The following is a 26,263-nucleotide window of genomic DNA, read 5'->3' on the forward strand; positions in this document are numbered from 1 at the left end:
AGAGTTCAAGTGGAGCAAGTGGTTCACGTGCATAAGGACTTGCAGTACACGAAGAAATGCAAAATATATGCAAGTGGAGCAAGTGGTGCCTCTACAAGTGTGCAAATTGGAAGAGAGTTCCAAGCGTTCCAAGCGGCTCACGTGATGAAGAAATGCAAAATATATACCGTGATTCACTCCAAGTGTTTCAAGTGCCTTGAAGAGAACCCAAAATTCTAAACTAATAGCTATGCCTTCCCATCCCATGGTTACACTTACAAACAAGGGCATAAAAAGGGATTTTCAAACCCACTTTGATCTTCTTCAATATTAGTGTAAAAGTTGTCGTTGCATTACCATAAATATGAAGTTCAATTTTTAAAAAAATGGATTTGGAATAATTTGTTTTTTTTTTTTGAAAGTCCTAACAATTGGAGGATTAAATCCACAAATTTCGCAAAATATATGGACTAGTAGCGCAATATGACCTAAATAAAATTACTCACTCTTCCTCCAACTTGGTTTCCAGTTAGATAAGACTGGCTGTTGCTACTTCTTTCCACACTTCACAATAAAGTCTTTCTTTTTTCTTTTCACGCTCGCTAGAATTGAAATTATAGAAAGATTACATTTTGAGAAATTAATTTTCAGAACAATCTATGGATTTCTCTGCTGTGTCTTATGCTCTCGAAACAATCGACAAGCTAACACAAGAAGTTACATCCTTGTGGGGCGTCGATGAACAAGTTGGGGGCTTAGCAAGTGAGCTGAGATGGATGCAAAGCTTCCTGAAAGTGGCAGACGCAAGAAAAGTTGATCATGAGGTGATACGTACCACCGTTGTTGAGATCAGAGAGTTGGCCTACGATGCTGAAGATGTGATCGAGACGTTTTCCCTCAAAGTTGCTTCCAAAAGGAAAGGTGAATTTTCAAATTGCATCAAGAGATCCGCTTGTTTCCTCAAGGAGGGATGCCTGCTCCACCAGATCAAGTCAGAGATAGAGAAAATCACAGCCAGAATCAAAGTATTGACTCGACAATTGAAGACGTATGATGTATCAAAGTTAGGTGTTGATGGAGAAGGACCAAGTTCTTCAACTGAAAGGCGGGAGGCAAGGCGACCTTATCCTCATGTTATGGATGATAACATTGTTGGATTGGGTAAGGATATTGAGAAACTGGTCTCAGTTCTTGTCGATGAGGAAAGCGAATGCAAGGTCCTCTCCATATGTGGCATGGGTGGTCTGGGGAAGACCACTCTTGCCAAGAAAATATATAGTCAAAGCCAAGTTGTTGGTCATTTCAAGCACTTGGCTTGGGCATACGTTTCTCAAAACTGTCAAAAAAGAAAAATATGGGAAGACATTTTATCTGATTTTAACCTCTTAAGTGAAGCTGACAAGAAGATGAAGGCTGAAAAATTAGCAGAGAAGTTATCTAGTTTCTTGGAGGAAAATAAATGTTTGGTGGTACTCGATGATATTTGGAACACCGAGTCTTGGGATAGCTTAAAACCAGCATTTTCAGCAAGGGAGACGAGAAGCAAGATATTACTCACCTCTCGGAACAAAGAGATAGTTTCACATGCTGACAGTAAAGGTTTCCTATATGAGTTGCAGTATCTAAACTACAAACAAAGCTGGGAATTATTTCAAAAGATTGCCTTTCCCCAACAAATTCTCCAGGTAATATGTTTATTGATTTCATAATTGCAAAATTATTCTTGTCTTAATATATATTGCAATGTTTACTCTACGTTCTATTTTTTTGTTAAAAAAATTCTATAAAGTTAGTTGATTTAATATTATAAATCAATTATAGGGAATTATTAAATTAACTTTCATTAATATCAAAGTCTTGATTCATTAAAGAATGATACGAGGAGCAAGCATAACACTTGTAGTAAAAAAAAAAAAAAGCACCAACTTTTAGATTAAATAAGTATAATTTAATTTAGAATTATTAATTAAAAATTGTACTAATTTTAAAATAAAATTATTATTTGAATAAAACTCGATTTATAAAATATTTTTATAATTTGTGTTTATAATTTGTTTATATAAAAGCTTGGATTATGATTGCTGCTCATAATATTTTTAATTTATCTACTTTCTAATTTCTCCTACTAAAATAAAGCCTTAAAACATAGTACAATAAAACTTTCTAACTATGTGTGTAAAAACATTTTATTTATTTTTAATAACTTTTCAAATTGTTAAATTGGTGATAATATTGTGGTTAATTACTAAAATGTAATGTTGTGGGTAACTTGCATTGCATCCTGCTTCACTAATTATTTGAAATTGTTTAAGATGTCAATATTATGTGGTTAATTACTAAACTGTAGTCTGATTTTGAAGTTGTCACTGATTTTTTTTGAAACTTTGTTTTGGTATTATACAGGCTATAAAATTGATGCGAAAATGAAGGAGTTGGGAGAGGAAATGGTTAAACACTGTGCAGGGCTTCCATTAGCCATCATTATATTGGGAGGAATTTTGGCTACAAAGTATCCTTCATTAATTGAATGGCTGAAGGTATCTGCAAATGTGAAATCATACTTGAACAACGATAAAGGTGAAGTCCTAAGAGATGTGTTGGCATTAAGTTATGATGATTTGCCTCCCTATTTAAGACCATGTTTTCTTTATTTAAGCCACTAGATTGATTCAATTATGGGTTGCCGAAGGTATTGTTTCATCAAAGCAAGAAGAAGGAGAGGAAGGGCAAGTAGCGGAAGATGTGGCTGAAGGTTATTTGCTGGAGCTTGCAGAAAGATGTATGATTCAAGTACGAGAAAGAGACATTGCAACCTTAAAGATAAGAAGTTTTCAGATGCATGATCTAATGAGAGATGTTTGCTTGTCCAAGGCAAAACAACAAAAATTCCTCTATATTGCAGATCAGTCAAATGCGTGCCAGTTATCCACTATTGGGAGGGTTCGCAGAGTTTCTGCTCACAAATTTATTCCCTTACAGTGCATTAAAAGTCCACGTCTTCGATCACTTTTGCTTTTCGATGAGCTTTTACCGGACGAAGAACAGGCAAATATTTTTCCATTGACAATGCAAAGCTACTTCCACAACCACGATTTTGACAATCCACTTTATTGGTTTGTGGCACCTTTAATGCTTAGCGTGGTATTTACTAAATTTAGGGGAATTTGGAAATATATGTTCAATAATTTTAATTTTCTTAGAGTGTTAGATTACGAAGGAGGAGGAGAAGCAGGATGCAAGTTACCCAATGACATTGGTAAACTCATCCATTTAAGATTCTTGAGACTAAGGGATTTGGAATTCTTGAGTTCAAAGTTGCCATCATCTCTAGGCAACTTAAGGTGCTTGCAAACATTGGATTTAAGAATAGAAGGCGGATGCTCAAACTCTATTCATGTACCTAACGTGTTATGGAGGATGCAGCAACTAAGGCATTTATATCTCCCCGAGGAATGTAATCGTAAAACAAAGTTGAAGCTGGGTACATTGAGAAACCTCCAAACACTTGTCAACTTCAACACCAAGAATTGTTATGTAAAGGATCTTATCAACATGACAAATATTAGAGAGTTGGAGATTCGAGGGCCCTTCAATATTGAAGATTGTAACACGGGGGAGTTGGACAAGAATCCACCTATCATCCACAGCAAATATCTTCATTCCCTGTCTATTATTAATGAGGAAGGAATAATCGATCCAAGACATTTGGCACACCTCCTTTTGAGTTGCGAAAACATTTCTAAGTTGAGGTTAGATGTAGAGATAAGAAGGTTACCAGAGTACCACTACTTGTCTTCAAATCTCGCTTACATAAAGTTGAGAAGGTGCAAGCTTGAGGAAGATCCAATGCCAACACTTGCGGAACTGCCTTACCTAAGTATGCTTGAATTACATGAAGAGGCTTTCATAGGAAAGGAAATGTTTTGCTCCGGGCAAGCTTTTGCTAAACTTGAGTCTCTAAGCCTTAAGGGTGTTGAGAATGGACTGCAATGCAACAGAAGGCCATGATGCAGACCAGCAGCTGCAGCAGACCAGCATTCAAGCAGGACCGGAAGCAGCTTGATTATTTTGTTTACTTTTGTTCATTTTGTAATGCCATCCAAGCTAAATGTAACTAGACTTTTAGAGTTGTTAAGATTTGAATTGATGGATGTAATAGCTAAAAATTGTTCAGCTTTCTTTTGTATTACTTTAGTTGGCAACTTGCCAAAACAGGTGGGAGCAGTTACAAGTTTAGGTAACTGACATTCTAACTTTGTAACTCTTATATTTTCAAATGAAATGAAAAGATGTAGTATCCCATTCATTTTCACATTTTTTTTTTTTGCTTTTGAGTTTTCTGTTCTGTTTCTGCTTGCTGTTCGTGAGCTTATGCTCTTAGTGTTTCATTGTTTGGTTGTTGCTGCCAGTGTTCCAACAAATGGTAATCAGAGCCTCCTATCTTTGAGGACCTCTGTTGTTTATGTTTTAGTTTTTTTGTTTTTTCAAAGTCAGTCTTGGCAGCATGAGTTTTGCTCCTCCTCCACCACCAGTTTTTGCTGGAGACAACTACCACATTTGGGTTGTCAAAATGAAGACATATCTTCAAGCACTTGACCTCTGGAGTGCAGTTGAGAGTGATGTCGAGCCAGCACCATTAAGAGCAAATCCTACCATTGCTCAGATCAGGCAACATGGTGAAGAACGAGCCAAGAAACACAAGGCTATGGCCTGTTTGCAGAATGGAATATCAGATGTTATTTTCACTCGTATCATGGCCTGTGACTCTCCCAAGCAGGCATGGGACAGGCTAAAAGAGGAATTTATGGGATCAGACAAGACCAGGCAGCAACAAGTCATCAACCTTAGAAGGGAGTTTGAAAATTTGAAGATGAAGGAGTCAGAAACTATCAAGCAATATTCTGATAGGATTATGGCTACTGTCAACAATATTAGACTCCTTGGAGAAGATTTCAGTGATAGTAGGGTTGTTGAGAAGGTTATTACCACCTTACCTGAAAGGTTTGAGTCAAAAATCTCCTCATTGGAGGACTCGAGAGATCTCACAACCATTTCTTTGTCTGAGTTGGTTAACTCACTCTATGCACTTGAACAGAGAAGAGCAAGCAGGCAGGAGGAGAATCTTGAAGGTGCTTTTCAAGCAAAGGTCAGAGAAGGCTCCAGCTCAAGCCAGAAAGCTAAGAAGCCTTGGTTTGAAAAGAAGGAAAGATCAAAGAAAGATGCCGGTAGAAGGAGGTTTCCACCATGCATTCACTGCAAGAAGACCAATCACCTGGAAAAATTTTGCTGGACCAGACCAGATATACAGTGCAAAAGCTGTATGAAGTATGGTCATCATGAGAAAATTTGTAGAAGTCATGAGAAGGCACAAGCACAACCAGTACAAGCCAAGTCTGCCGAGGATGTCCAAGCTCAGGAGGAGCATGTATTTACAGCTTCATGTTATGCAGCTAAAAGCATGAGCAGTTGGCTTGTGGATAGTGGTTGCTCACACCACATGGCTGCAGATGAGAGCCTTTTCAAGAACCTTGACAGGAGCTATGTCTCGAAGGTCAGGATAGGCAATGGGAACTTGATTGAAGCAAAAGGTAGAGGTGATGTGGTCATTCACACTGGTTCAGGTAACAAAATCATTTCTGATGTGCTCTATGTGCCAGAAATAGACCAAAATTTACTAAGTGTAGGCCAGCTAGTCAAGAAAGGCTTTTCACTAGTTTTCAAGAATGATTCTTGTGTTATAAGTGATGCTCATGGTAGGGAGATTGTCTCAGCACCTATGGGAGACAAATGTTTTATGCTGGAAGTGAGTCAGCTTGAGAAAAGTGCATATACAAGCTCAGTTGACAATACTGATCTTTGGCACAAGAGGTTTGGCCATGTTAGCCTCAAATCACTTGATTTGCTGCACAAAATGAACATGACAGAAGACATGGTGAAGGTTAGTGCAAGTGAAGGCGTTTGTGAAGTGTGTCAGCTTGGCAAACAAGCCAGATTGCCCTTTTCAGCTAACCAAGCATGGAGGGCTCGAAAGAGACTTGAGTTGGTGCACTCAGATGTCTGTGGACCAATGAAGACCCCTTCACTGAATGGCAGTAAGTATTTTATACTGTTTATTGATGATCTGACCAGATTTTGCTGGGTTTATTTCATGAAACAGAAGTCAGAAGTGTTTGAAGTTTTTAGAAAGTTCAAGGCATTGGCAGAAAATCAAACAGGCTGCAGGATTAAGGCCTTGAGGACAGACAATGGTTCTGAATACTTGTCTGAAAGATTTCAGAAGCTATGTGAGCAGGCTGGGATTCATCATCAGCTAACCACAGTGTACACTCCTCAGCAAAATGGAGTGTGTGAGAGGAAGAACAGAACAGTGATGAACATGACCAGGTGCATGTTGTTTCAAAGCAAGCTTCCAAGCATTTTTTGGGCTGAAGGTGTCAACACCTCAGTATACCTGCTCAATAGGCTGCCAACACATGCTGTGAATGATAAAACTCCTTTTGAAGTATGTTATGATCTTAAACCAACTGTTTCCCATTTAAAAGTGTTTGGCAGCAAGTGTTTTGTACTTGTCCCTGTAGAAAGAAGAACCAAGCTCGAGAAGAGGTCAGTTCCAGGTATATTTGTTGGTTACAGTAGCTGCAAGAAGGGCTACAGAATATTTGATCCTTCAACCAAGAAGATTTTGGTAAGCAGGGATGTCAAATTCGATGAAGGAAGGTTTTGGAGTCTAGATGGCTCTAACACAAGTCAGTTTGAAGAAGAGCAGATTGGCAGCAATTTGGAGTTGGCAGAAAACGAAGTCAGTAATGCCAATGTAGACGATGCTCCTGTGAGAGGGACCAGGTCTATTGCTGACATCTACCAAAGATGCAATATGGCCATTGTTGAGCCTTCAAGCTATGAAGAAGCTGCTAGAAGCAAGAGCTGGAAGAAGGCTATGGAGGCTGAAATCGACATGATCCATAAGAATGATACTTGGGATCTGGTAGACAGACCTGATCAGAAGAAGGTCATAGGTGTCAAGTGGGTTTTCAGGACCAAATTCAATGCAGATGGCTCTCTGAACAAGCACAAGGCAAGGCTTGTGGTGAAAGGGTACAATCAACAGTTTGGCATTGATTTTGAGGAGACATTTGCTCCAGTGGCAAGGCTGGATACCATAAAGCTTCTATTTGCTTTCGCTGCACAGAAACAGTGGAAGGTCCATCAGCTTGATGTCAAGTCAGCTTTCCTGAATGGCTTTCTTAAAGAGGAAATTTATGTTGAACAGCCTGATGGATTTAAAGTCCAAGGAAAGGAGGACAAGGTTTACAAGCTAAAAAAGGCACTCTATGGACTAAAACAGGCTCTTCGAGCCTGGTATGACAGGATAGATGCTTACCTGTTTAGGCTCAATTTCGAGAAAAGTTTGAGTGAGCCAACTTTGTTTATAAAGAAGTCTAAAGATGAGACTTTGCTGATTGTCTCAATATATGTGGATGATTTATTAGTGACTGGAAGCAGGGTCGATTTGATTCAGGAGTTCAAAAAGAATATGCAAAACATGTTTGACATGACAGACTTGGGAATCATGACTTACTTCCTTGGTATGGAAGTAGACCAGTCTGATCAAGGCATTTTTATCAGCCAGCATGCATTTGCCTTGAAAATTCTCACTAAGTTCCATATGGAAAACTGCAAGCCAGTGAGTACACCTCTAGTCATGGGACAGAAGTTGAGCAGCTATGGAGATGAAGAAAAGGTGGATGAAAGAGAGTATAGAAGTCTAATTGGATGTTTGCTATACTTGACAGCAACTAGACCTGATCTTATGCATTCGGTCAGTTTGCTATCTCGTTTTATGCATAGCTGCAACACATCACATTTAAAGGCTGCAAAGAGAATCCTCAGGTATGTGAAAGGATCCTTGAAGTTTGGAGTGATGTTCAAGACAGGAGGTCAGCTGAAGTTATCTGGTTACTCAGACAGTGACTGGGGAGGTTCGATTGATGATATGAGGAGTACCTCAGGCTACCTCTTTTCTCTTGGTTCAGGAGCTTTCTGTTGGAGCTCTAAAAAGCAGCAAACAGTTGCTCAATCAACTGCTGAGGCAGAGTACATAGCAGCAGCTGGAGCAGTAAGCCAAGCTATTTGGCTTAGAAAATTGTTGTGTGATTTAAATGAGGAACAATTTGAGCCTACTGAGATTATGGTTGATAATCAATCAGCAATAGCTATCTCCAAGAATGCTGTTTTTCATGGCAAAACAAAGCACTTTAAGCTCAAATTTTATTTTGTTCGAGAGGCAGTACAATCAAAGGATGTGAGTCTTGCATATTGTAGTTCACAAGATCAATTGGCTGACATTTTAACAAAGCCTCTAGGTGCTATGAGGTTTGAAATTCTTAGAGAATTGGTTGGTGTTTGTTGCCTACAGTCCAAGGAGGAGTGTTGAGAATGGACTGCAATGCAACAGAAGGCCATGATGCAGACCAGCAGCTGCAGCAGACCAGCATTCAAGCAGGACCGGAAGCAGCTTGATTATTTTGTTTACTTTTGTTCATTTTGTAATGCCATCCAAGCTAAATGTAACTAGACTTTTAGAGTTGTTAAGATTTGAATTGATGGATGTAATAGCTAAAAATTGTTCAGCTTTCTTTTGTATTACTTTAGTTGGCAACTTGCCAAAACAGGTGGGAGCAGTTACAAGTTTAGGTAACTGACATTCTAACTTTGTAACTCTTATATTTTCAAATGAAATGAAAAGATGTAGTATCCCATTCATTTTCACATTTTTTTTTTTGCTTTTGAGTTTTCTGTTCTGTTTCTGCTTGCTGTTCGTGAGCTTATGCTCTTAGTGTTTCATTGTTTGGTTGTTGCTGCCAGTGTTCCAACAAAGGGGCTGAACTTTCTGGAGGAGTGGAAGGTGAGTGAAGAAGGAGCCATGCCTTGTCTTCGGCGATTGGAGATAGAAAACTGCATACAGCTAAAAAAGCTTCCAGATGGACTGAGGTTCATTGCAACCCTCCAAGAACTGAAGATTGAATCAATGCCAACGACATTCAAGGATAAAGTGGAAGAAGGGGGAGAAGATTTCTGCAAAGTCCGACATGTTCCTTCTGTCATAGTGGAAGCCCGTTTCTCGTCGATATTATGATCAATGCCAGGTAATTCATATCTTTGTTTATATATAAAAATCCACAACTATTTGGCAAGTTTAGATTCTTTGCCAGGCAGATAATTATTTAGAGAAGATCCTAGTTTCGGTTCTTATCCTCTGTTTTTTTTTTTGACAATGTCTCATATTCCCACAAGATTTGTCATTTGAATTAAAAGAGCTAGAAAATATTTTCAATAAGGTGTTAAGGAGGTTCGTGATAATCACAGATGCAATTTTTGAACTTTTATTTCAAGATTCTACAACAGTTTTTTAACTCTTCCTCTTCAGGTGTAGAAGTTATTGCCATAATTTTTATCCTGCTGCTGCTCTTCATGGGACCAAATATATGAAAGAGTTGTAACAGTACTGTGTGGAATTGTGTAGTTGGTGATTGGAAATTGTCTTGTATTTTCTATATATGTTGTGGATTCTTTTGTTGTTTCAGGTAAGATTGTTAAAAAATAAAATGATTTTGATACATCACAAAAGATAGCATGTAAATTTCATAAATAGCCCTAAGTCTTATAATTTATATAGAATGAACTACACACGTAAAAATATTATGAACACATTTTGTTATATAAAATCTAAGATAAAATTGAAACACAATACCAAAACCAAATCATTCCTCTAAATTGTATCAATATGACAATCTTTGGAAAATAATTTAAAAATAAAACAAGCTTTGTAAAATATTGACATCAACTATAATTTAATTTGTAATTATATACATAAACTTTGATTTTGTGTAATTTTATATATATAATTTTGATTTTATCTAATTCTTGTAAATTATTAACACAATTATTGATATAATATCATTTTATGTTTATACATTTCATATATAAATAATTATATTTATCCAATATAAAAATAAATTGATTTATTTATTTCTTTAAATATTTATAACTAAATCAAAATTAAAGTTTCAAGTATACATTTGAACCACAATTATAGTTTTGCATGCATAATTGCACCAATTTAAATTTTATGCATACAATTGCACATTAAATTAAAATTCATGTATAATTTGAGACTTATCTCTTATAAAATATGACCAAATACGAAAAATATCATTAACACCACATGTGTAAAAGAATATAACAAACTATACATAAAATGATTAACTAATGTTAAGAAATTTATATTACTAACATGATGAACACAAAGAGAACATAAAATAATTAAAATACATTATATAAAAAAAAACATGGTTTTGATAAAAATATACAAATGTGTTAAAATCTACTCTATTATTTAAATGTGTGATTGAAGTAGTGTCATAAATCAATTTAATATTAATTCAATTAATAAAATTATTAAAATAACCTTACATATCTTTAAAAAATTAGGGGTAATGCATATTTGATACATGTACTTTCATAAAATGTTTAATATAATACCTAATACTATATATATATATTTTTTGAAACTCTAATTCAATTGGTTTTTTTTTTTAATTCTAGCTATTTGATTCCATTTTCCTGAATATTCTTGTTAGTGTATCTCCTTATCCGATCTTAATAGATAAAACAAAATGGTTAATGATGAAAAAAGAAAAACACTAATAATTTATATTATTAATCTTCAATATTCACTTTAAAAAGTAAACCAACTATTTTTTAAAAATTTTATTTAAACTTTATCTAACATATTTTCTATAATTTCATATAATCAAAATTGATAAATTTAAAATACGTGTTTAGATTTAGTTCAATTATAAATATTGATATAAGCAAAACAATGAACATCCATATAAACTCATTCAGCTTGAGTAGATTCATGGCTATGCTTATACCAAATTCATTGGTCAAAGTTTATTTTTTTTTCTTATATCAGTAGCCACCGTCGTCAGCGACTCCCCTTTCATCATCGCTCAGAAGAAGGCATTGTTCACCAGACTCAAATCTGATACCAAATACATCTATCAACATCTACAATCAAGGCTTCTCGATGGCATATGATGCAAGTCTCGTGGACTATAGTTGGCTCCAAGATGCATCTGATGTGACTAGTGGGAGTATTTCTATCATATCCATTTGAATTAGAGGCCAAAAAACAAGGCATATTATAAATATACAACGAAGAGGTTTTAACCACGACCAAAGCTTGAAAGTTTATAGTTTAAATAATAATAATAATAATAATAATAATAATGAATTACACATGAATTATCATGTAAGTTATTATGTCTAAAATTTAATATTTTAATTGATATTTTCATTAAAAATAATAATGCAACTCTTTTTGAAAGGTTGGTAATCAAATTTGATACTTTTTGAAAGATTGAGTACTAAATTTAACTTCAAAAAAGAATGATGACCAAAATGTCAAAAAATATAAACGTTAAAGGTTAAATTTATCATTATATATTTTTTATTGTTTAAATATCATACAACATACGTATAAGTGTAACACTATGTTAGGTTGATATTTCCAAATAATACTAAAAAAAGCTACAAAAGCAAAAACCAAGTCAGAAAAAAGAAGGAGAAACATGGGTTTAGATAAAAACAAAAAGACCAACCTGATAGTCTGAGATGGGGATGACCCAGCATGGGAGAGAATTGAGTGAGAGATAGAGATGGAAGAGAAGGGCGGGAAGGTGAGAAGAAAGAGTGAAAAGCAGAAAAAGAGGAGAGGTTATGAAGAGGATAAGAAGGGAAGGAAGGGACGGAGAGGATGGGAATGAAACATTTCCTAAGGACAAGGAGAGTAGGAGATGCAATGGGAGGGACATGCGTCGCTCTTAACATCGTCTCTCTTCTCACTCAGATCGCTTCACTCACTGGGGTGATTTACTAGGTGTCCAAAAGGAACATAAAAAAAGGGGGGTTTTGGTTTTGGGGGACAACAGCAAAAATGGGAGTTTGGATATTCCATGGGCTAACTCAGATATGGATTTCACCGAAACATCGTCTGTTTCATATTGGACTTTGATGGATCTCATGCCCACCACCTAAACACAAGACCGGGCTGGCGCTGGCCGTCTAATACGTTTAGGTTTTGGATAAAAAGCATTTAGAAAAGAGTTGGATTTTAACTCAATTATTTAAATTATACTATATTTAATTAATTAACAATTGAGTTAGGGTCCCTTTGGATGGACGGTACATTTATCTATGATTATTGTAAAAACAACGATTGCGGTAAGATTAGATATTATAGCGTGAGAAAAAAAATTAAACACACTGCACTAAAATGAATGGGGAGTATGAGATTTAATAGCAAAAGTTGATCTAACATATTTATCCAGTACCATTTGATTAAATTGACCTAAATCTCAAATTTTGAAAAATATAAAGACTAAAACAGAACAAATTAAAAAAAATTAATTTTATAGATTATATAAAATACATCAACTAATAGTAAAATAAAAAAAATAAAAAAATCAAATCCCACAATTTCTAATGAAAATCAAAATCTCTAACAAGATACTCTTACAAATTTGGGTATCTATTAATAATTTTGATAACAAATGGTCTTATAAATTTTGATATCAATTAAAAATATTGTTATTGTATTAGAAATTTTGATATTATTAAAAAAATATTGATATTGCGGTAGAAATATTGGTACTGCATTAAATTTTTTTATATCTATTAGAAATATTAATTTTGATATCAGTTTAGAAACTTTGGTGCCCTTCAAAAAACTTGAATATTATTGGCTCCCCTTTTATTCTTTGCTCAATTTTTTAGCAAGGGATGATTAAAGAAAAAAAGGATTTGATTACATCAATTTATTCTTTATTCAGAATCAGTCCCCTAAGCATTGGGTTAAGAATCCAATTTTCATTGCAAAGTACTTTGTTACATCATCAGACTCACTTCAACCTATTGTACAAGCAAGAATCTATAGTTCAAACATTGCACAATGTTATCTTTTGCCAATATATATCGTTTTTTGGTGCTTTACATAAATATGCCGCAAGGATTTGATAAACATAAACATAAAAATAAAAAAGATTGGTTTCGATAAATTTAGTTGTTCTTGTTTTAGCTTCCATTAATTATGATTCCTTGCTAAAGCAATTGGATAAGAATCTAATTTCCCTTGTGCGGTATTCTTATCCTTCCATAGGAATCACCTGAATCCGTGTCCACAAGCAAGAATTGTATGGTTTAATTTAACTTTTAACCATATAATCAATTGTACCTGAAACCAAAACTTTCAAGACATCAACTCTCTTTGCTCACAAAAAAAAAAAATTGCTCTCTCATGGATTTCTCTGCTGTTTCTTCTGCCCTCAAAGCAATCGGCGAGCTAACTCAAGAAGTCACATCCTTGTGGGGCGTCGATGAACAAGTTGAGGGCCTAGCAAGTGAGCTGAGATGGATGCAAAGCTTCTTGAAAGTGGCAGACGCAAGAAAAGTTGATCATGAGGTGATACGTACCACCGTTGTTGAGATCATAGAGTTGGCCTACGATGCTGAAGATGTGATCGAGGTGTTTGCCCTCAAAGTTGCTTCCAAAAGGAAAGGTGGATTTTCAAATTGCATCAAACGATCCGCTTGTTTCCTCAAGGAGGGATGCCTCCTCCACCAGATCAAGTCAGAGATAGAGAAAATCACAACCAGAATCGAAGTATTGACTCGACAATTGAAGACGTATGATGTATCAAAGTTAGCTGTTGATGGAGAAGGACTAAGTTCTTCAACTGAAAGGCTGGAGGCAAGGCGGCCTTATCCTCATGTTATGGATGATAATATTGTTGGATTGGATGATGGCATCAAGGACTTAGTCACAGTTCTTCTCGATGAGCAAAGTGAACGTAGGGTTGTCTCCATATGCGGAATGGGTGGTCTGGGCAAGACCACTCTTGCCAAGAAAATATATCACCACAGCCAAGTTGTTGGTCATTTCAAGCACTTGGTTTGGGTATATGTTTCTCAACACTGTCAAAAAAGAAAAGTTTGGGAAGATATTCTATCTGATCTTCTCATCTTAAGTGAAGAAGACAGGAAGGTGAATGTTGAAAAATTAGCAAAAAAGTTATCTAGTTTCTTTGAGGAAAACAAATGTTTGGTGATACTCGATGATGTTTGGAGCATCGAGGCTTGGGATAGCTTAAAACAAGCATTTTCAGCAAGAGAGACGAAAAGCAAGATCTTACTCACCTCTCGGAACAAGGATATAGTTTCACACGCCGACAGAAATGGTTACTTATATGAGTTGCAGGAACTAAACTACAATCAGAGCTGGGAACTATTTCAAAAGATTGCCTTCCCCCAAACAAATTCTCCAGGTAATATGTTTATTGATTTCATAATCGCAAAATTATTCTACCTTAATATATATTGTAACATTTGCTCTACATTCTATTTTTTTTTGTTTGGCTAAAAGAATTTTATATTTTAAAGTGGCATAATAATTTATTTGGCTCACCAATTTTATAAAAAAATTCATTTTAGTCATCGATTTTTTTTTTTACTTTTTTAGCCATCCATTTTACACATACATATGACAGTCCACATATTTCAGCAATTAATTAATTATTTTAAATTAAAAAATATTTTTATAATATTTTTATGAATTTTAAAAATAATTAATTTTAAAAAAAGTAATTTTTATAATTTATTTAAATTTTTTAAATTTTTAAAATTAATTAATTGATTACATGACACCCACGTGTGTCTCTTCAATAAAGTTAATATATGTTTAGTCATCATTCTTCTCAATTTGTTTCCGAGTTTATGTCTTGCCCCTGAAAAGCTTTCCAGAGTTTGTTAATTGATTTATTGTATGAATTTTATAATTTTTTATGATAAATTTGATCATACTTGTAGTTTATTTTGGTAAACTTATATAAAGTAGTATCTAAATATTAAATTTACGAAAAATAAATTTAAATAATAGTAGTATCTAATACAAAATGAGCAATTAATTTATTTTGATCATATTACTAAATTCACATCTAAAAAATTTGAAGTAAACTAGAAGTTAAGATAATTTATTTTACTTTAATAGGGTTATTACTTGAATGTAATTCTAAGCATAAAATATAGAAAAAAAAAGTTGTGATACTTGTAATTATTATTAGTTAAAAAATTGATGTAAAAAAGAAGTTAAGTTAATTTTATTAATAAAAAAATAGAGTTATTGCTTGATAAAATTTTAAGCATCTTAACAATCACTTAATTAATATTAGAGTTAATTATATTCATTAATTTTTATTTTGAATAATGTATCTTTGCATTAATTACATAAAATAAAACTATATTATATGTTGAATATGTTAAGAATATTTTAATTATGATTCAAAAATTTTATATTATAATATTTGAGTTAATAAGATTATATATTTTAATTATATTCAATAATTCATACAAGAAATATTATTTTATGTTAATTACCGCAACTAAAAATAAAATATTTTAAAATTTTGATTAAATAGTAAACATATAAAATCACATGCAACACATATAATAATAGAAGTTAATATAATAAAATTTGTAAACTTTTAGCATAATTATTGCATTTTCATGAAGTTGGTTAATTTTTTATTTTTTTTGTACAAATAAAAATACTATAAAACCAGGTGTTTCAATGACATAAATCAATTTTAGGGATTCACTAAATTAAATTAACTTTCATTCGTATGATTCATTAGAGAAATAAGGAGAAATCATAACACCATAACACATTTGTAGGGCTAATTTAATTTAAAATTATTAATTACAACATTATGCTAATTTTAAAATAAAATAATTACTTGAATCCGTAATTTATGCTCTTAATATTTCAGTTCATCTACTGTCTAATTTCTCACTTCACTAAAACCATTAGGCTCAAGAGATGTTGTATTAAGAATTTACATTTCATATACTAAGTGTATAAGTGAATCACATGAAAGAAATCACTTGTCAAAAACCATTTTATTTATTTTTAATAACTTCTAAAATTGTTAAATAGGTGGTAATATTGTGGTTAATTATTAAACTGTTATCACTGATTTTTTTGAAATTTTGTTCTGGTATTCTACAGGCTACAAAATTGATGCGAAACTGAAGGAGTTAGGAGAGGAAATGGTTAAACACTGTGCAGGGCTTCCATTAGCCATCATTATATTGGGAGGAATTTTGGCTACAAAGTATCCTTCATTAGCTGAATGGCTGAAGGTATCAGCAAATGTGAAACCATACTTGAACAACGATAAAGGTGAAGTACTGAGAGATGTGTTGGCATTAAGTTATGATGATTTGCCTCCCTATTTAAGACCATGTTTTCTTTATTTAAGCCACTTTCCGGAAGATTATGAGATACCTGCGAATAGATTGATTCAGTTATGGGTTGCCGAAGGTATTGTTTCATCAAAGCAAGAAGAAGGAGATGAAGGGCAAATAGCGGAAGATGTGGCTGAAGGTTATTTGCTGGAGCTTGCAGAAAGATGTACGATTCAAGTACGGGAAAGAGACATTGCAACCTTAAAGATAAGAAGTTTTCAGATGCACGATCTAATGAGAGATGTTTGCTTGTCCAAGGCAAAACAACAAAAATTCCTCTATATTGCAGATCAGTCAAATGCGTGCCAGTTATCCAGTATTGGGAGGGTTCGCAGAGTTTCTGCACACAAGTTATTTTGGATACAGTGCATTAAAAGTCCACACCTTCGACCACTTTTGTTCTTTGATACGTTTTTACCGGGCGAGGAAATGGAAAAGGAAAAGGTTTTGACAATGGCAAGGCACGATGAAAGTTTCAATCCACTGGTTTGGTTTATCGCAATTGGTGTGTTAGGTACTAAATTGAGGGGAATTTGGAAATATATGTTCAATAATTTTAATTTTCTTAGAGTGTTAGATTACGAAAGAGGAGGAGCAGCAGGATGCAAGTTACCCTATGACATTGGTAAACTCATCCATTTAAGATTCTTGAGTCTAAGGGATTTGACCTTCGGGAGTTCAAAGTTGCCATCATCTCTAGGCAACTTAAGGTGCTTGCAATCCTTAGATTTAAGAATCAAAAACACTCGTTTTAAATCTGCTCATGTACCCAACGTGTTATGGAGGATGCAGCAACTAAGGCATCTATATCTCCCCGAGGAATGTAATCGTAAAACAAAGTTGAAGCTGGGTACATTGAGAAACCTCCAAACACTTGTCAACTTCAACACCAAGAATTGTTATGTAAAGGATCTTATCAACATGACAAATATTAGAGAGTTGGAGATTCGAGGGCCCTTCAATATTGAAGATTTTAACACGAAGGAGTTGGACAAGAATCCACCTATCATCCAAAGCAAATATCTTCATTCCCTGTCTATTATAAATGAGGAAGGAAGAATAGATCCAAGACATTTGGCACACCTCCTTTTGAGTTGCGAAAACATTTCTAAGTTGAGCTTAGATGTGAAGATAAGAAGGTTACCAGAGTACCACTACTTGTCTTCAAATCTCGCTTACATAAAGTTGAGAAGGTGCGAGCTTGAGGAAGATCCAATGCCAACACTTGCGGAACTGCCTAACTTAAGGATTCTTAAATTCCATAACAATGCTTTTGAAGGAAAGGAAATGTTTTGTTCTGCACAAGGTTTTCCCAAACTCGAGTCTCTAAGCCTTGTGTTTCTTAATAGTTTGGAGGAGTGGAAGGTGAGTGAAGGAGCCATGGCTTCTCTTCAACGATTGGAGATACAAAAATGCATACGGCTAAAAGAGCTTCCAGATGGACTGAGGTTCATTGCAACCCTCCAAGAACTGAAGATTAAGTCAATGCCAGAGACATTCAAGGATAAAGTGGAAGAAGGGGGAGAAGATTTCTGCAAAGTCCGACATGTTCCTTCCATCATATTGCAAGAGTGATTATGATTAATGCCAGGTAATTCATAATCTTTGTTTTAGGGAATACTTAACCCATTGTTAAAAATGGCCAACCATGCTGCTATTATGTTTTTGTTAAAATGCATGGTACTATGATGATTCTGTAATTTAGTTTGGTTGAGAATGAACTTTGATGTTGATGTTTTGATGGGTTGGTTGAGCTTATAAGTCAGCTTATCCATGTGTACAAGCAATGTTTTTAAAGTTACTAGGCTACTTAGTGGTATTAGGTAGTAATAACTGATGTAGTTGGCTATAAATGTATTGTTTTTCTTATTGAAAAATTAAGCATATCAGTTGTAAGGCAGATTGCTTCCTTGCTGCACGTTTGTGAGCAAGTAAATTGTTTTTGTTTCTTCCTCATTTGTTCTCTGTTTTGTTCTTTTTCCAAGAGCTGCTGCCATTGTTCTTTCTTTTTCTTTTTTCTTCCTGTTAACCGAGAGCTTATGCTCTTGATGCTTTGTGTTTCTGCTTGCTGTTTGAAGAGCTTATGCTCTTAGTGTTTCATTGTTTGGTTGTTGCTGCCAGTGTTCCAACACCCATTTGTTTATATATAAAAATCCACAACTATTTTCGGTTCTTATCCTCTGTTTTTTTTTTTTTTTTTGACAATGTCTCATATTCCCACTAGATTTGTCATTTGAATTAAAAGAGCTAGAAAATATTTTCAGTAAGGTGTTAAGGACGTTCGTGATAATCAGCAGATGCAATTTTTGAACGTTTATTTCAAGATTCTTCAACTACTTCATATGAAATTGACATTTTTTTAACCCTTCCTCTGCAGGTGTAGAAGTTATTGCCATAATTTTTATCCTGCTGCTGCTCTTCATGGGACCAAATATAAAAGAGTTGTAACAGTACTGTGTGGAATTGTGTAGTTGGTGTAAAATTGGAGTTTTGAAATTGTCTTGTATTTTCTATGTATGTTATTGTGGATTCTATTGTTGTTCAGGTAAGATTGTTAAAAAATAAAATGATTTGAGACATCAGAAAAGATAGCATTCAAATGACATAAATAGCCCCAAGTGTTATAATTTATATAAAATGAAGTACACACGTAAAAACTATTACAAACACATTTTGTTATATAAAATCTAAGATAAAATTGAAATCCAAATCCAAAACCAAATCATTCCTCTAAATTGTATCAATGTGACAATCTTTGGAAAATAATTTAAAAATAAAACAAGCTACATCAACTATAATTTAATGTGTAATTATATACATGAACTTTGATTATGTGTAATTTTATATATAAAATTTTGATTTGATCTAATTCCTGTAAATTATTAACACAATTATTAATATAACATCATTTTATGTTTATACATTTCATATATAAATAATTATATTTATCCGATATAAAAATAAATTGATTGATTTATTGCTTTAAATATGTACGATTAAATCAAAATTAAAGTTTCAAGTATACATTTGAACCACAATTATAGTTTTGCATGCATAATTGCACCAATTTAAAGCTCATGTATAATATTGAGACTTATCCCTTATAAAATATGACCAAATACGAAAAATATCATTAATACAACATGTGTAAAAAAATATAACAAACTATACATAAAATGATTAACTAATGTTAAGAAATTTATATTACTAACATGATGAACACGAAGAGAACATAAAATAATTAAAATTCATTACATGAAAAAAAAACATGGTTTTGATAAAAATATACAAATGTGTTAAAATCTACTCTATTATTTAAATGTGTGATTGAATTAATGTCATAAATTAATTTGATATTAATTCAATGAATGAAATTATTAAAATAATTTTACATATCTTTAAAAAATTAGAGATAATCCATATTTGATACTTGTACTTTCATAAAATGTTCAATATAATATATATATATATATTTTTTGAATCTCTAATTCGATTGATTTTTTTTTAAATTCTAGCTATTTGATTTCATTTTCCTGAATATTCTTGTTTGTGGATCTCCTTATCCGATCATCTTCATTCACTGTAAAAGTAAACCAACTTTTTTTAAAATTTTATCTAACATATTTTCTATAATTTCATATAATCAAAATTGATAAATTTAAAATACGTATTAACGTGCAGGCTGATTTAGATTTAGTTCAATTATAAATATTGATACAAACAATACAATGAACACCCATATAAACTCATTCAGCTTAAGTAGATTCATGGCTATGCTTATGCCAAATTCATTGGTCACAATTCATTATTATTTTTCTTATATCAGTAGCCACTGTCGTCAGCAACTCACCTTTCATCATCGCTCAGAAGAAGGCATTGCTCACCAGACTCAAATCTGATACCAAATGCATCTATCAACATCTACAATCAAGACTTCTTGATGGCATATGATGCAAGTCTCATGGATTATATATAGTTGGCTCCAAGACACATCTGATGTGACTAGTGGGAGTATTTCTATCATATCCACTTGAATTGGAGGCCAAAAACAAGGCATATTATAAATATACAATGAAGAGGTTTTAACCATAGTAACGACTAAAGCTTGAAAGTTTATAATTTAAATAATAATAATAATAAAGTACACATGAATTATCATGTTGGTTATTATGTCTAAAAATTTAATATTTTGATTGATATTTTCATTAAGAATAATAATTTAACTCTTTTTAAAAGGTTGGTGATCAAATTTAATACTTTTGAAAGACTGAGTACTGAATTTAGCTTAAAAAATGATGATCAAAATATTAAAAAATATAAATGTTACAGGCTAAATTTATCATTATAAAATTTTAATTATTTAAATATCATACAACATACATATAAGTGTAACACTATGCTAGGTTGATATTTCCAAATAATACTAAAAAATGCTACACTAATTATAACATATTTAATTGTCATAATTTGAATTAAGACTGAAATTTTAAAATTTTAAAAATATATAAATTAAATATTATCAAACTGAAAAACAGGGAGAATGAGTTTTAATACTAGAATTTGATCTAGTACCGTTTGATTAAATTGACTTAAATCTCAAAATTTTAAAAAATACAAAGACTAAAATAGATTGAATTAAAAATATTGAATTTGATATCAGTTTAGAAATTTTGGTGCCCTTCAAAAACCTTAGAATATTTCTTTAAAAAAGGTTTTGTGTCTCTATAGAAAGCTGGGCATCCCTTCAAAGAATTTGGTATGAATATGCAAATTAAAATTTGATTCATACTAACAAATATTGTTATACCAAAATTTATTTTTATTTGAAGTAGTAATTATTTTGATGAAATATAATGTTATTTAATTCCTATCAAAATATATAATTTATTTTAGCATACAAAATTTCTAAAATATGATATATTTGAATAATAGAGTTCAAGTGGAGCAAGTGGTTCACGTGCATAAGGACTTGCAGTACACGAAGAAATGCAAAATATATGCAAGTGGAGCAAGTGGTGCCTCTACAAGTGTGCAAATTGGAAGAGAGTTCCAAGCGTTCCAAGCGGCTCACGTGATGAAGAAATGCAAAATATATACCGTGATTCACTCCAAGTGTTTCAAGTGCCTTGAAGAGAACCCAAAATTCTAAACTAATAGCTATGCCTTCCCATCCCATGGTTACACTTACAAACAAGGGCATAAAAAGGGATTTTCAAACCCACTTTGATCTTCTTCAATATTAGTGTAAAAGTTGTCGTTGCATTACCATAAATATGAAGTTCAATTTTTAAAAAAATGGATTTGGAATAATTTGTTTTTTTTTTTTGAAAGTCCTAACAATTGGAGGATTAAATCCACAAATTTCGCAAAATATATGGACTAGTAGCGCAATATGACCTAAATAAAATTACTCACTCTTCCTCCAACTTGGTTTCCAGTTAGATAAGACTGGCTGTTGCTACTTCTTTCCACACTTCACAATAAAGTCTTTCTTTTTTCTTTTCACGCTCGCTAGAATTGAAATTATAGAAAGATTACATTTTGAGAAATTAATTTTCAGAACAATCTATGGATTTCTCTGCTGTGTCTTATGCTCTCGAAACAATCGACAAGCTAACACAAGAAGTTACATCCTTGTGGGGCGTCGATGAACAAGTTGGGGGCTTAGCAAGTGAGCTGAGATGGATGCAAAGCTTCTTGAAAGTGGCAGACGCAAGAAAAGTTGATCATGAGGTGATACGTACCACCGTTGTTGAGATCAGAGAGTTGGCCTACGATGCTGAAGATGTGATCGAGACGTTTTCCCTCAAAGTTGCTTCCAAAAGGAAAGGTGAATTTTCAAATTGCATCAAGAGATCCGCTTGTTTCCTCAAGGAGGGATGCCTGCTCCACCAGATCAAGTCAGAGATAGAGAAAATCACAGCCAGAATCAAAGTATTGACTCGACAATTGAAGACGTATGATGTATCAAAGTTAGGTGTTGATGGAGAAGGACCAAGTTCTTCAACTGAAAGGCGGGAGGCAAGGCGACCTTATCCTCATGTTATGGATGATAACATTGTTGGATTGGGTAAGGATATTGAGAAACTGGTCTCAGTTCTTGTCGATGAGGAAAGCGAATGCAAGGTCCTCTCCATATGTGGCATGGGTGGTCTGGGGAAGACCACTCTTGCCAAGAAAATATATAGTCAAAGCCAAGTTGTTGGTCATTTCAAGCACTTGGCTTGGGCATACGTTTCTCAAAACTGTCAAAAAAGAAAAATATGGGAAGACATTTTATCTGATTTTAACCTCTTAAGTGAAGCTGACAAGAAGATGAAGGCTGAAAAATTAGCAGAGAAGTTATCTAGTTTCTTGGAGGAAAATAAATGTTTGGTGGTACTCGATGATATTTGGAACACCGAGTCTTGGGATAGCTTAAAACCAGCATTTTCAGCAAGGGAGACGAGAAGCAAGATATTACTCACCTCTCGGAACAAAGAGATAGTTTCACATGCTGACAGTAAAGGTTTCCTATATGAGTTGCAGTATCTAAACTACAAACAAAGCTGGGAATTATTTCAAAAGATTGCCTTTCCCCCAACAAATTCTCCAGGTAATATGTTTATTGATTTCATAATTGCAAAATTATTCTTGTCTTAATATATATTGCAATGTTTACTCTACGTTCTATTTTTTTGTTAAAAAAATTCTATAAAGTTAGTTGATTTAATATTATAAATCAATTATAGGGAATTATTAAATTAACTTTCATTAATATCAAAATCTTGATTCATTAAAGAATGATACGAGGAGCAAGCATAACACTTGTAGTAAAAAAAAAAAAAAGCACCAACTTTTAGATTAAATAAGTATAATTTAATTTAGAATTATTAATTAAAAAATTGTGCTAATTTTAAAATAAAATTATTATTTGAATAAAACTCTATTTATAAAATATTTTTATAATTTGTGTTTATAATTTGTTTATATAAAAGCTTGGATTATGATTGCTGCTCATAATATTTTTAATTTATCTACTTTCTAATTTCTCCTACTAAAATAAAGCCTTAAAACATAGTACAATAAAACTTTCTAACTATGTGTGTAAAAACATTTTATTTATTTTTAATAACTTTTCAAATTGTTAAATTGGTGATAATATTGTGGTTAATTACTAAAATGTAATGTTGTGGGTAACTTGCATTGCATCCTGCTTCACTAATTATTTGAAATTGTTTAAGATGTCAATATTATGTGGTTAATTACTAAACTGTAGTCTGATTTTGAAGTTATCACTGATTTTTTTTGAAACTTTGTTTTGGTATTATACAGGCTATAAAATTGATGCGAAAATGAAGGAGTTGGGAGAGGAAATGGTTAAACACTGTGCAGGGCTTCCATTAGCCATCATTATATTGGGAGGAATTTTGGCTACAAAGTATCCTTCATTAATTGAATGGCTGAAGGTATCTGCAAATGTGAAATCATACTTGAACAACGATAAAGGTGAAGTCCTAAGAGATGTGTTGGCATTAAGTTATGATGATTTGCCTCCCTATTTAAGACCATGTTTTCTTTATTTAAGCCACTTTCCGGAAGATTATGAGATAGCTGCGGATAGATTGATTCAATTATGGGTTGCCGAAGGTATTGTTTCATCAAAGCAAGAAGAAGGAGAGGAAGGGCAAGTAGCGGAAGATGTGGCTGAAGGTTATTTGCTGGAGCTTGCAGAAAGATGTATGATTCAAGTACGAGAAAGAGACATTGCAACCTTAAAGATAAGAAGTTTTCAGATGCATGATCTAATGAGAGATGTTTGCTTGTCCAAGGCAAAACAACAAAAATTCCTCTATATTGCAGATCAGTCAAATGCATGCCAGTTATCCACTATTGGGAGGGTTCGCAGAGTTTCTGCTCACAAATTTATTCCCTTACAGTGCATTAAAAGTCCACGTCTTCGATCACTTTTGCTTTTCGATGAGCTTTTACCGGACGAAGAACAGGCAAATATTTTTCCATTGACAATGCAAAGCTACTTCGAGAACCACGATTTTGCAATCCACTTTATTGGTTTGTGGCACCTTTAATGCTTAGCGTGGTATTTACTAAATTTAGGGGAATTTGGAAATATATGTTCAATAATTTTAATTTTCTTAGAGTGTTAGATTACGAAGGAGGAGGAGAAGCAGGATGCAAGTTACCCAATGACATTGGTAAACTCATCCATTTAAGATTCTTGAGACTAAGGGATTTGGAATTCTTGAGTTCAAAGTTGCCATCATCTCTAGGCAACTTAAGGTGCTTGCAAACATTGGATTTAAGAATAGAAGGCGGATGCTCAAACTCTATTCATGTACCTAACGTGTTATGGAGGATGCAGCAACTAAGGCATTTATATCTCCCCGAGGAATGTAATCGTAAAACAAAGTTGAAGCTGGGTACATTGAGAAACCTCCAAACACTTGTCAACTTCAACACCAAGAATTGTTATGTAAAGGATCTTATCAACATGACAAATATTAGAGAGTTGGAGATTCGAGGGCCCTTCAATATTGAAGATTGTAACACGGGGGAGTTGGACAAGAATCCACCTATCATCCACAGCAAATATCTTCATTCCCTGTCTATTATTAATGAGGAAGGAATAATCGATCCAAGACATTTGGCACACCTCCTTTTGAGTTGCGAAAACATTTCTAAGTTGAGGTTAGATGTAGAGATAAGAAGGTTACCAGAGTACCACTACTTGTCTTCAAATCTCGCTTACATAAAGTTGAGAAGGTGCAAGCTTGAGGAAGATCCAATGCCAACACTTGCGGAACTGCCTTACCTAAGTATGCTTGAATTACATGAAGAGGCTTTCATAGGAAAGGAAATGTTTTGCTCCGGGCAAGCTTTTGCTAAACTTGAGTCTCTAAGCCTTAAGGGGCTGAACTTTCTGGAGGAGTGGAAGGTGAGTGAAGAAGGAGCCATGCCTTGTCTTCGGCGATTGGAGATAGAAAACTGCATACAGCTAAAAAAGCTTCCAGATGGACTGAGGTTCATTGCAACCCTCCAAGAACTGAAGATTGAATCAATGCCAACGACATTCAAGGATAAAGTGGAAGAAGGGGGAGAAGATTTCTGCAAAGTCCGACATGTTCCTTCTATCATAGTGGATGCCCGTTTCTCGTCGATATTATGATCAATGCCAGGTAATTCATATCTTTGTTTATATATAAAAATCCACAACTATTTGGCAAGTTTAGATTCTTTGCCAGGCAGATAATTATTTAGAGAAGATCCTAGTTTCGGTTCTTATCCTCTGTTTTTTTTTTTTTTGACAATGTCTCATATTCCCAGAAGATTTGTCATTTGAATTAAAAGAGCTAGAAAATATTTTCAATAAGGTGTTAAGGAGGTTCGTGATAATCACAGATGCAATTTTTGAACTTTTATTTCAAGATTCTACAACAGTTTTTTAACTATTCCTCTTCAGGTGTAGAAGTTATTGCCATAATTTTTATCCTGCTGCTGCTCTTCATGGGACCAAATATATGAAAGAGTTGTAACAGTACTGTGTGGAATTGTGTAGTTGGTGATTGGAAATTGTCTTGTATTTTCTATATATGTTGTGGATTCTTTTGTTGTTTCAGGTAAGATTGTTAAAAAATAAAATGATTTTGATACATCACAAAAGATAGCATGTAAATTTCATAAATAGCCCTAAGTCTTATAATTTATATAGAATGAACTACACACGTAAAAATATTATGAACACATTTTGTTATATAAAATCTAAGATAAAATTGAAACACAATACCAAAACCAAATCATTCCTCTAAATTGTATCAATATGACAATCTTTGGAAAATAATTTAAAAATAAAACAAGCTTTGTAAAATATTGACATCAACTATAATTTAATTTGTAATTATATACATAAACTTTGATTTTG

General features: G+C 33.5%; 1 protein-coding gene and 2 pseudogenes across 1 annotated transcript; all 3 read left to right on the forward strand.

Annotated features, from left to right (window-relative positions):
- The first annotated feature begins 247 nt into the window (after positions 1-247).
- LOC121223438 (probable disease resistance protein RF45) lies at positions 248-9,606 on the forward strand (annotated as a pseudogene).
- A 3,675-nt stretch (positions 9,607-13,281) lies between these two features.
- Positions 13,282-18,931, forward strand: LOC107935628 (putative disease resistance protein At1g50180). Its single transcript, XM_041104870.1, has 3 exons — positions 13,282-14,366; positions 16,106-17,935; positions 18,722-18,931. Exons 1-2 carry the CDS (start codon positions 13,340-13,342, stop codon positions 17,917-17,919), a joined length of 2,841 nt encoding a protein of 946 aa, XP_040960804.1. The 5' UTR covers positions 13,282-13,339; the 3' UTR covers positions 17,920-17,935; positions 18,722-18,931.
- A 2,595-nt stretch (positions 18,932-21,526) lies between these two features.
- Positions 21,527-26,004, forward strand: LOC121223439 (probable disease resistance protein RF45; annotated as a pseudogene).
- Positions 26,005-26,263: the final 259 nt, after the last annotated feature.

Source organism: Gossypium hirsutum, chromosome D11 (assembly GCF_007990345.1).
Source record: "Gossypium hirsutum isolate 1008001.06 chromosome D11, Gossypium_hirsutum_v2.1, whole genome shotgun sequence".
Lineage (NCBI taxonomy): Eukaryota > Viridiplantae > Streptophyta > Magnoliopsida > Malvales > Malvaceae > Gossypium > Gossypium hirsutum.

Excerpts from the sequence above, each read along its gene's own strand:
- LOC107935628 (XM_041104870.1), top strand. The coding sequence starts at position 13,340 with ATGGATTTCTCTGCTGTTTCTTCTGCCCTCAAAGCAATCGGCGAGCTA. Across the intron at positions 14,367-16,105 it reads CCCCCAAACAAATTCTCCAG|GCTACAAAATTGATGCGAAA; the intron begins GTAATATGTTTA and ends GGTATTCTACAG.